General features: G+C 38.4%; 1 protein-coding gene across 1 annotated transcript in view; it reads left to right on the plus strand.

The window, feature by feature from the left end:
• Nucleotides 1-12,286, plus strand: part of shank1 (SH3 and multiple ankyrin repeat domains 1) — a 138,555-nt gene that overhangs the window by 87,679 nt on the left and 38,590 nt on the right. Inside the window, 3 exon segments of the mRNA XM_052139116.1 lie at nucleotides 217-365; nucleotides 1,766-1,879; nucleotides 2,256-2,331. Coding sequence (XP_051995076.1) covers nucleotides 217-365; nucleotides 1,766-1,879; nucleotides 2,256-2,331 — 339 coding nt within the window.

The following is a 12,286-nucleotide window of genomic DNA, read 5'->3' on the forward strand; positions in this document are numbered from 1 at the left end:
ATATATTTCTGCATATATTTCTCAAAATAACTATCATTTGACAGGTGTGGTAAAAACTTACATTTTGTTATAAGCAGGTCATTAAGCAAACTCTAACCTAAATTATCATTAACATTCAGATCCTGTAAAGACATACACCACATGAATGAAAATAACTGGTAAAAGATGTGCATTAAATAATGTTAACCCTGTTTTTTGACGTGTGTCTTTGTACAGGGTGGCCTCCATAAGTAGTCAGGGCACAGCAAGCGGGCAGCGGCGGCGTCTCTACAGTGCTGTACCCGGGCGCATGTTTGTGGCAACTCGCTCGCACTCGGCCCAGGGGGACCATGAGATCAGCCTCAACAAGGGAGACAAAGTCAAAGGTGAATGTGTATGTGTGTTTGTGTTGTTGTGTGAGTAGAGGAACAGTGTCATGTGTTATGTGTGCGTATTCCTGTCAGCTGTCATTCAGGCTGGCAGAGAGCCATTAAATGTGCATTTGTTTTCTGTATGTTTTTTCACAGGTGTGGATAAACGTTGTCTGTGTATGTATTCTGGTGATATGTGTTGGTATGTCAGTATATGTCTGTTTGTGCTCAGTATCATCCTGCATGTGATTGTGTGTGTACGTAAATGAAAGAGTGGATGTTAAGATCTGTCACAACTTCAGGGTTCCCACAGTCATGGAAAACCTGTACATATCAGGAATATATATTTTGTTAGTCATGCTTTACTCTAAAATATTTTAGCAGTTAGATATTGCTCCTGAGTAGAGCTTGTATAGAGAAAAACTACTAGAGTATATGCACTCACTTTGAACTTTATCAGGAACACCTGTACACCTACTTATTTATGCAATTATCTAATCAGCCAATCATGTGGCAGCAACGCAATGCATAAAATCATGCAGATACCGGTCAGGAGCTTCAGTTAATGTTAATCAATGATCAGAATGAGGAAAACATAAGATCTCAGTGATTTCGACCATTTTATGATTGTTGGGCTTGTTTGAGTATTTCTATAACCGCTGATCTTCTGGGATTTTCACACACAACAGTCTCTAGAGTTTACTCAGAATTGTGCCAAAAACAGAAAACATCCAGTGAGCGGCAGTTCTGTGGACGGAAATGCCTTGTTGATGAGAGAGGACAACAGAGAATGGTCAGACTGGTTTGAGCTGACAGAAAGGCTGCGGTAACTCAGATAACCACTCTGTACAATTGTAATGAGCAAAATATCATCTCAGAATACACAACACATTGAACCTTGAGGCAGATGGGCTACAACAGCAGAAGACCATGTTGGACACTTTATTAGGACCATAGTGTTCCTAATAAAGTGCTCAGTGAGTGTAAGAGTATGGCTCTTAAGTCTGTTTGATTTGTGAGCTAAATGTTCTTGCTATTCATTTCTTTTCAATGAATTGGTGAAATCAGTTTTCAAATCAGTCTGAATGATTCATTAGTGAATCAGTGTAAATCAAAATGAAAGTCATGGAAGTCATTGTCAAAATGTGTGGGAACCCTATAGCTTGCATGTTCCGCCATACGTCAGTAAACATTTAAATGACAGTAACTTGCACGCGGTTTCGGTTTCATGGTCTCTATGTAGGTGTTTTTGTGTTGCATTGTGATTGTGTGCAGCTATGAGTGTGCTCTGTAAACTGTTTGTAACTTTGTAACTGTTTGTTTACTGCTCACACACACACACACACACACACACACACACACACACACACACACACACACGCATACTTCTTTCTCCCATGTGTTGTTTCTCTCAGTGCTGAGTGTGGGAGAAGGGGGCTACTGGGAGGGCACGGTTCGAGGGCGCACAGGCTGGTTCCCCTCTGACTGCGTGGAGGAGGTTGCACTCCGCAGCTTGGACAATCGCTCAGGTGAGACTTACACACGCACACGTTACAGCTATCAATGTTGAAGACACCCACTCTACAGTACACTTTGAGCTGTCATTTTGATAAGTCCCAGCTGTTGTTGGACAGTCGGACTGACACAGCTTCTCTGTAATGTTTTGATGTCAGATGCAGTGAGGGAGAGCAGCTATGAGGACTATTAATAGTTTACAGAAGTAGTGGAGTGTGAGGGAGACTGATTGTGCCATTTCACGCTGGTTAAACTCACTGCTGTTTGGGCCACCACACTCTGTCAGAGCGGGAAACTTCAAGTCGGACATGTATTTGCTTTTCATGCTGTAGTTACACACTTAAATACACACAATGATGATGTGGATGAGGTTGTGTGTGCGTGTTTCAGAGAGCCGCAGCGAGAGAGCCAAGCGACTCTTCCGGCATTACACCGTTGGATCCTACGACAGCTTTGATGCTCCCAGGTAAGACCACTTCTAGGATTAATGTATGACTATTGCTGATATGTTTAGATACTCTTACACACACACACACACACACACACACACACACTCATTTGCATATCGGCTAAACTTTGTGCACTAATCAATCACGGTCATGGAAAACTTAGAAATATCAGGGAATTTTAAAACAGTGTTTTATTGGCATGGAAATGTTATTGTTTCTATAACTAAAAATACATTTAATTAGTTATGAAATATTTCAGGGAATAAATATTGCTCTTTGGTAGAACTTGTTCACAAGCCACAGTAATTATGAGTGAGCTAATAGTTCTTTTGAGCCTTTTTTCTTTCGCAAATTGAACCAATTATGATTAATTAGTGAATCATTCTTAATTTAAGTGGTTAATCTTAATTCATTATCACAAATAACTAGAAAGGTCATGGGACATTAATGGAAATTCATTGCTCAAAAATTGCCTTACAAAATTGAACATGGTTTTACTACTGTAACCATAGTATCACCATGGTATTTTTAAGTAAAATCATTTAAATTAAACATGGTTACTATAGTAGCACCATATTACTCTAGTAACAATGGCTTCCACCAAAATCATGGTTACTAAAATATTACTATACTAAAACCATGGTTAATTTTACCTGGGTAAAACCTTTCTCTCAACTTCACAACCTTCACCGAGACTAAATCACTGTGAGGAAATCAACCTTTATATTTATTTGTATTTATTATTATAATTAGGATTAAAGGAAATATTAAGAGTGGACATAGAAAACAGGATGGGAAAAAGTGGGACAAAAGGTGGAATTTCAACCATTCAATTTAATTCAATTAGTTTTCCAAACAAAGTTTGAGTTACAATTGTTAATAGAAGGCTTCTGTTATTTAATGTGCTGATTTGAACTGGTTTGGAATCTCTGCAGAAATAACTATGATGGTAGTGTTTATTGTCATGATGTGGACATTATGTAAGGTCATGCACATGTGAGTACCACAAAACACACATTACATCACATTTTGTATATAATTAAGGTGAAGTAATTGAGGTGAGGATCATACTTTACATCTTATGGAGTTTTGTGTTCCTTGCCACAGTCTTCAGCTTGCTCACAGTGGTTCTAAATACAATTATTATTGTATTACTATTTATAGTTTACAATCATATTTAATCAAACTACACAATGATCACTATAAGACTTTATAGATATTACGTTTTCATTATTTGTTAATGCATGATTTCCTGTAAAGCAGCTTTGAAACAATGTGTGTTGTGAAAAGCGCTATACAATTAAAAATGACCTGACTTGAGACTACAGTGTCTGTTCTGAGCAGAACGTGATAAGACTTTTTAGACACTCTGCTAATTTAATTCTTCTTTTACACTGGATGGGATGCCAGCAGGCAGTATGTGCACAACCAATTGTTTTATCCAGAAAGTTGGCATAAAGGTCTAGATTTATAATGAAAGTGCACAAGGCAGAGCAACAAGATATTTAGCTTAATTTACTGTATTTGACAAAGGTCAAAATAAATGAAGAGAAGTGTAATGAAACAATAATGTACCTCAAACTAAAACAGTACGCAATTTGCTCTATTATTTTTACAGATATTGTGTGAGGAAAAACACAGTTGTGTTGGAATGGGGCCACCAAGTAAATTTACCTAACCACCTCTAGTCTCTTCCGAATAGGGCTTTTGTCTTGGTTTATACTCTGATAAGTGATCAAAGAGGCTTTTAGTGCTGGACAGAGCAGATGTTCTACAGATTATTTTCACATGTCTGTCAGGATACTTTCTGTCGTTCAACAATCCAAATTTACTCACAGTTCTCATGGGTTAGACTGATATTCATTCACTCATGGGAGCATTTTCTGTTGGTTCATCTGAACTGCTGCCATTTGCCAGGATTCTCCTGAGGAGGCTTTGGCACTTCTTCTCTCACTCTTCTGAGTGATATGCTGATGGAAATGGTAATCGGGAAGCAAGGTTGTGATGCATTGGAATGTTTGGTCAGTGCATTTAAACCAGGTGTTGTAAATTGTGAGATGTTAGTCTGTCCAAATTTATTTCAAAAGTTGGAGAATGTGACTTCAGTGGTATACATACAGGATAATGATAATAACATATATTAATATATTGTCAGCAGTGTCCTGAGGTGAAACATGCTATATTTAATCTAAAACTATTTTAAATAACATATAGAATAAAATATTGTTATTTTAAAAATGTGTCACAAATGTTGACTAGTTACAGCATATAAAGTATAGAGGGGCTAGTTTTCACATGGGGATGTTGTCACAAAGGCTGTATCTCAGTAAGGATAATATCTGGAGTCAAAAGTCACAAAAATGTGTGTTTTCTCTAGCAGAGGTTTTGTATGTTGCTTCAAACCCCTAGTACAAAACACTGACACATTTTTACTATCATCATGTTTTTGTTATAGCTCTTAGATATACTAGCAAACATAATGAAACCACACTGGAATACATAAAGGCTCAAGGTTCTTAAGGTTCAACAGTTTTCTCAGGATAAATGTATTTTTCATCAAAGTCAGGTCAGGGCATGTTAACAAATTGTATGTGTTCACAATGTCATTAATGTATACAACTGATTAATTACAATATGTGTAGGCCAAAGCATTTTTTTATATATATTTTTGTATGTTAACTTCACATTCTTGTTGTTTAATTAATTGTTTTGTGCCTTATAATATTTTTAATTTTAAATTTAGCCTTTAAAGCCTATACTAGGCCCACTTTTGGGGCATGTTGGCACAAAAGGTCAACATGGATCTTTTTTCCTGGGCAAGAAAAATGTAACTGTTCAATAGCTTTTTTTGTTGCAAAGTCTTCAAGCCTTAACCTTACTGTAGCTACAGTATGTAAATATTGACTTTCAAAAAATAAACCTACTACTGAGAAATATTTATGGGACTAAAATGTGACAACTAGCCCCAGTCTCCCCTTTATAACTGTTAACATAAAACCTTGATATTGAAGAAAACTTATGCCCATGTTATCTGTCATATACCCACATATATTTTTAAGAATCTGTTTAACTAACGAGTTCACATGCTTATAAAATCCTTGAGTGAGATGTGGCTTGCTGTTCGTGATGGAGGAGTTGTGTAAGAGACTTGATTCAAGCTATACATCCCCCTTGACATTTTATTTAAGAATAGGCCTATATAATATTTAATAAATAAAGAAGTGAATAGAAATTGAGAGGGGTGGGGGAGGGATGCCAGAAGAATTTGTCACAAGATTGAGGTAAGCAGCTATTTATATATACTTTCATTGTAATTGACAGCATTAGATGATCAAGCTCAGTGGCCATGTTTTGACCTTAAGAAACTCCAAGACTCTTCTCGTTTATTTCTTTATTCCTCTCTCTCTCTCTCTCTCTCTCTCTCTCTCTCTCTCTCTCTCTCTCTCCATCTAGCTGTCTCTGAGTCGTGAGCTGGTAAATTAACACTGCTGAGCTCTTTTCATTAGCACCTCACAGTAAACAAAAAGCAGATTTACGTGATGTCATTCTGTCCCAGTCATGGATGGAGATCGTGCTCACCTCATCTCAGCATCCTACAATACAACACAGTACAAGCCCTGCAAATTATTTACATACAGATGTACACATTATAAATCACATTCATTATTTTTATGCAGAATCTCACTGGTCAGTTGCATTCTTATACACACACACACACACGCAGTTTGGTTTCCATGTTTTATGGGGACTTTCCATAGACATAATGGTTTTTATACTGTACAAACTTTATATTCTATCCCGTAAACCTAACCCTACCCCTAAACCTAACCCTCACAGAAAACTTTATGCATTTTTACATTTTCAAAAAACATATTTTAGTATGATTTATAAGCTGTTTTCCTCATGGGGACCGACAAAATGTCCCCACAAGGTCAAAAATTTCGGGTTTTACTATCCTTATGGGGACATTTGTTCTCCACAAAGTGATAAATACACACTCACGCACACACACACACACACACACACACACGCACATGTTTTGTTTTATATCATCGTGGGGACTTTCCATAGTCTTCTATGGATTTTATACGGATCTAACGATAATTTCTATCCCCTAACACTAACCCTACCCCTAACACTAACCCTCACAGAAACCTTTTTGCATTTTTACATTTTCAAAAAAACATTGTTTAGTATGTTAACTAAGCCATTTCCCTCATGGGTACCACTGTCTGGTCCCCACAATGTAGGTTAAACTTGTACACACACACACACACACACACACACACATACAGATACTCTTTTCTATGTTTTTAAGTTTAATTTGTTTCCACTTCTCTATTTTTGGCTTTGTAACCCCCTTATCCTGCTCTTGCTTTCCCTAGCGCTTTTTAATTCCTCCCATTTTACTCACCCCCTGCACTCTTTCATTTTCTCTCCATCACCCTCCCACCCCTGTGGTGACTCCATCTGGAGGTCAGAAGATGAAGGGCACTAAATAGGAAGAGCAAGAGAGAGAGAGAGAGAGAGAGAGAGAGAGAGATAAAGAGAGGAATAAATGGAGGAATGGATGAATGGTTGGGTGAAAAACAGGGGAGTTAAATGTTGAGATGGTGCTTATATGAGTGGTTAGAAGATTGGATTCAGTATACACAGGAAGGGTTAGTGTTAGACCCAAAAATGCCCCTCTAGTACTGGACGAGAAGTACTGAATGGTAGCACCGGTGTGCTGATAGAAAGCAATGGTTTCAAATTTCAGGATGTTGTGGATGTTTTTTGTCCTTTTTCCACTTGATAGCTGAATTGCGGATCTAATCATTTTAAAGCACATTGCCACATTCCAGTAAACTCACATTATCTTAAACATTGATTGTACAAACCGATAGTCCTGCCCCTAACTCACACCATTGGTTGAGCCAACGGTGCTGTGCCAGGCTGGATGGGCTACTCAATCAAACCGGGCAGTTTTAATTGCACCACAGAGTCACAGTGACTATGTTTACATGGACACCAGAAAGTGGCTTATTGCGCAAAAGTAGTGTTCCCGTTTACATGCACTGAATAAGTGGTGTACACTTCACAGCTGTATACATGCAGCTCGATCAGTAAGCAGCTTTCTCCACAGCAGCGTAATTTCTCTGCAACGCTTGTGTAAATAAGCAACATGGTATTCGAGGAAGACTGTTCCTCTGCTTTATTTTCATATTTTACAGAGTTGTTGCTGTGTTTGTAACCTTAACTTTCTATCAGGACCTGCAGTGAAATTGCACTGCATTAGTGGGATTTCCCTCTTTCAAAAACTTTGGAATATTCCCAGTGTACTAGCACATATATGCGAATGTAAGGGACCCTCAATAATTTACATTGGTGCATATAATTGTGGTATGGTTTACAGTGTATGTTCTTTTACCATTAATCTCCCAGAAATTGTGAATTCTTTCCCCTTTGTTAACTTAAAGTTGGGCTCCATGCTATGAAGTTTAAGTACGATTTATACTTCTACATCGAACCTAAACCGTAGGGTATGCATAGCTATGGCGGTAACTGCATAGCCTTATGTGCACCTCTTCAAAAATTTAACTGCGTGTCACGTCGACGCAGATGACAACAGCTGTGATTGTCCTGCTGTGTTACCAGAGAACGTCCCAGCATGACAAAAAATTGTCTGTGGTAACGTGGCATTTTCTCCAAGATTATTTTATCTACATATGCATCCATATCCACCAATCAGTGATCGTGTCACATTGTTTGGACCCGTTGAGTTTTTTTATATTCTGTTTTTATATTCTGTTTTATAATGACAAGTGAAAACGCGATAAAAGAGACATCTGTTTACATCTAATAAACTCTTTCTTGGGACTTTTACTTTTTATATATCAGGCATATGAATGAAAAAATGTTTGTCATATTCTACTCAATAACTTTCTGATCTGTATGTTTTGGCCGTACGTTGGACTGTATGGTGTAAATAATCATATTTCATAAGTTATGAAAACAGAATACTTGTAATTTGTCAGCAAATTAAAAAAAAGCATCTGTTAATAGTTGCTTTATTTTGAGTCAAAAGCAAACATACAGTTTATGCAAACATACAGTTTATGCCTGATTTATTGTCTCTGCATGCAACATTTATAATAAATGATATGTACCTAAATACTACATTAATTTACCTCAATAATTTAATTAATACCTTTGAATACACAAATACCATTGTATTGCTTTCATTTACTTATTAAGCATACATTTAGTCAAGTCAAGTCAAGTCAAGTGGTTTTTATTGTCGTTTCAACCATATACAGTTAGTACAGTACACAGCAAAACGAGACAACGTTCCTCCAGGACCATGGTGCTACATAAAAACAACAAAGGACCAACATAGGACCACATGAGACTACACAACGAACATTTATTTCCGAAATTAAATAGTTTTTGTTTCAATACAATAGCATTTTGACTGTGTACCCACAAAAAGACAGATACACCAAGGTAGAACTATAAATGTAAACCAATGCATTGGCCACTAAGTGGAGCATATGCCGTAGGTTCGACGCAGAAGTATAAACCGGCCTTTATCCATGTCTCTCTTCCTCTTAAAACTCTTCAGTGCTTCTTTTCTCATCTCAGCCCTACTTTTCCAGAACCCCACATCACTACATCCCCTCTGACATTGCCTCATTATCCCCATCACTGTCCTTCCCTCAGTGAGTGATTTTAAATGGCTTCCTCTTTCTGCATCGTCCTTCTCTCTCCTCTGTTCCTTCTGTCCATGCATGCTCCTTTGTATCATAATCTTACCCACAATTCCAGTTTCTCTGTCCCACAGCGCCCTGCAGCACTCTCGCTCTCCCTTCCACATGCGCGTGATCTCTTTATAGGGCAGTGGTCTGTGAAATAGGCTCAAGGACGTACTCATTCATTTCAGGTAAAAGTTCTCTAAAGGAATCACATATATGCTGTGTCAGTGCACGAACATGCCAGGCAGTGCATTCTTACACGGAAACTATTCTAGGCAAGCAAGTTTTCTGGAATTGATACAAATATGGGAGTGCACACACACACATGCAAATACTGTACATACTGCACAGGCACACATAAGCCTTCTGCCACTATTCACACTTCCTTGCACCTCTCTCCTGCTGCTTCTCTCTCTCTCTCTCACTATCTCTCCCCTCCTCTCTCTCTCTTTCTCACTCCATCACACACATGCTCTGAATAAACAGTGATATGGTGTAGTCTACCATGGTGGAGGATAGAAAGAGTGTGAGAGTTACTGAAAGAGGAAGAATAAGGAAGTGAATTCTAGTTACAGCAATGCCGTAGAAAGAGAAGAAGAGAAATAGAGTGAAGGAGGTAGAGGGACACGGAGGGAGAGGGAGCACAACAACATCGACACCCAGCGAAAGAGGCTTTGACAGAGATGATGTGAGTTCTTGCTTTCTCTCCGCTTTACCTCTCTCTTCCTCTTCCCGTTCCTCTTCCTCTCTCTCTCTTCAATTCTCTCTTATCCCTCAGAGATGTTCCACTGTGTCTCCCTCTTTTTTGGTTCCCTCGCTTCCTCTCCTCCTTCATTCATAGGTTCCGCTTTGTTTACAGACATTGTTGAAGGAAGGGGGAGGTGACAGGGTAAGGGGGAGGGGTCTCTCACTCTCTCTCTTTTTACCTTATTGTGCATGTGTTGTCCAATGTGCACTGAGTGTTTGTGTGTGATTTGTGTGGAAGGGTTTTTAGGGTCCACATAGGTTAGATACAGAAAAAAGGAGGGATGTGGGGTGGAAAGATAAAAATAATAAGTTAGACAAGGAATAAGACAAGGAAAATTTTTAGGATTGTGCGAGAGGGGTGGGAGGACAAGCAGAGGAAAAAAAAGGAACAAAGGTCAGATGGACAGAAGGCAGAAGAGAAAGCAGATGGGTGTGGAAGTGTATACATCTGCCACGGTACACAGACAGAAAGAGAGCAACAGGTTCAGAGGACAAAAAATACACCACAGATGAGCAATGCTAACAAACACCTTAAGAGTTAATAAGAAGATTATGCTTATTTGTGAACACACATTCACACAGCAGCAGAATACGATTGTCAGTGTTGGTTCAATGTGCTAAATACAGTTACGTTCCCAAACAACATTGGGTTATACACCGCCTGGCCAAATAAAAAGTCGCTGTTTTGATTTAAATTAGCAGATACTTAAGATTGTATGACTGGATCATTATTGCAGTGATTAATATGTATCAGCTTGCAACAATTCTTTTAACCCTAACTAATGCAGTGTGTAGATTGTAATTTCTTAAACAACCATGTCAAAAGACGTATCCTGTGATTGTGGAGTTAACTAAGGAGATTGCTGAAATCACAGGAATTGGGTTAAAATCTGTCCAACGAATTATTAAAACCTGGAAGAATAGTGGTGAACCGTCAGCTTTGCAGAAGAAATGTGGTCGGAAAAAAATCTTGAATGATCCTAAAACGCTTGGTGAAGTCACATGTAAAAACATCGACAGTAGAACTCACAGCTATGTTTAATAGTGAAACTAAGAGCATTTCCACAAGCACAATGGGACGGGAACTTGCAGGATTGGAACTAAACAGCTGTGTGGTCACAAGAAAGCTACTTGTTAATGAGGCTAATCTGAAAAAATGACTTCAGTTTGCACAAAGATTGGACTGTGGAGCAATGGAAAAAGATCATGTGGTCTGATGAGTCCAGATTTACCCTATTCCAAAGCAATGGTAGCGTCAGGGTAAGAAAGGAAACACATGAAGCGATGCACCCTTCATGCATAGTGCCCATTGTACAAGCCTCTGGAGGCAGTGTTATGATCTGGGGTTGCTTCAATTGGTCAGGTATAGGCTCAGCAGTGTTATGCGGCAATAAAATGAAGTCAACTGACTACCTGAATGTACTGAATGACCAGGTTATCCCATCAAAGAATTTGTTTTCTTCCCTGACAGCACGGGCATATTCCAGGACAACAATGCCAGGGTTCATGGGGCTTAAATTGTTTAAGAGTGGTTCAGGGAGCATGAGGAATCATTTCACACATGAATTGGCCACCACAGAGTCCTGACCTTAACCCCATTGAAAGTCTTTGGGATGTACTGGAGAAGACTTTACAGAGTGGTTCGACACTCCCGTCATCAATACAAGACCTCGGCCACAAATGTATGCAACTCTGGACAAAAATAAATGATTAAATATAGTGACGTTGCATAAGGTTGTGAAAACAATACCACAACGAATGTGCGCCGTAATCAAAGCTATTGATGCCAATTAAATATTAGAGTATGCAACTTTTTTCTTTTTCTTGGCCAAGCAGTGTAATTGAGAGTGATAACTGACTCTTGTAAATTTTCAGGAACTTTGACAGTGAGTTTGGATACCTGTGCTGCGTGAAGGTAACCACACTGGACAACTAGTCTGTCAAGTCATTCAATGCCATTACTACTCTGCATAAACACTTGTCCTGTATCTGTTGCGTTTTTTTCCATGTTGGGTTCTGGGAACTCACAGAGATGGCGATATAAGCTGTGTGTCATCTGAAGGTTTTAGATTCATATATACAGTATATATGGTTAATCACTGTGCCATATCAACCACGACTTGGCTCTGTCCAGTAGCCTGTATGAAGAATACTAATCTCATTCGCTCTTCTCACTCTTGTGACAATGATTACCCCTCCATTGGCTTGGGTGCCTAATGTCGCCAACCCCTGGTCTACTCATTAGTCTAATTAAAATGTTGAGATTGTGTCACTATTACAATAATAGACCTCATTAACAAGCCAATGGGTTTTATTCAGTTAATTATATATTGTTATAATTATGTAAATTATTTGAATATAATTATAAATCAGTCATACACATACAGTACTTTGCAAAAAAAAAAAGATTAACTTTGCATATAAAGATTAATCTTAATCTTACAATTTCCCACACAATATGCATCAAAGTTTTACTGTAACTCCTGTTATT

The sequence above is a fragment of the Xyrauchen texanus genome, chromosome 12 (genome assembly GCF_025860055.1).
Source record: "Xyrauchen texanus isolate HMW12.3.18 chromosome 12, RBS_HiC_50CHRs, whole genome shotgun sequence".
Classification (NCBI taxonomy): domain Eukaryota; kingdom Metazoa; phylum Chordata; class Actinopteri; order Cypriniformes; family Catostomidae; genus Xyrauchen; species Xyrauchen texanus.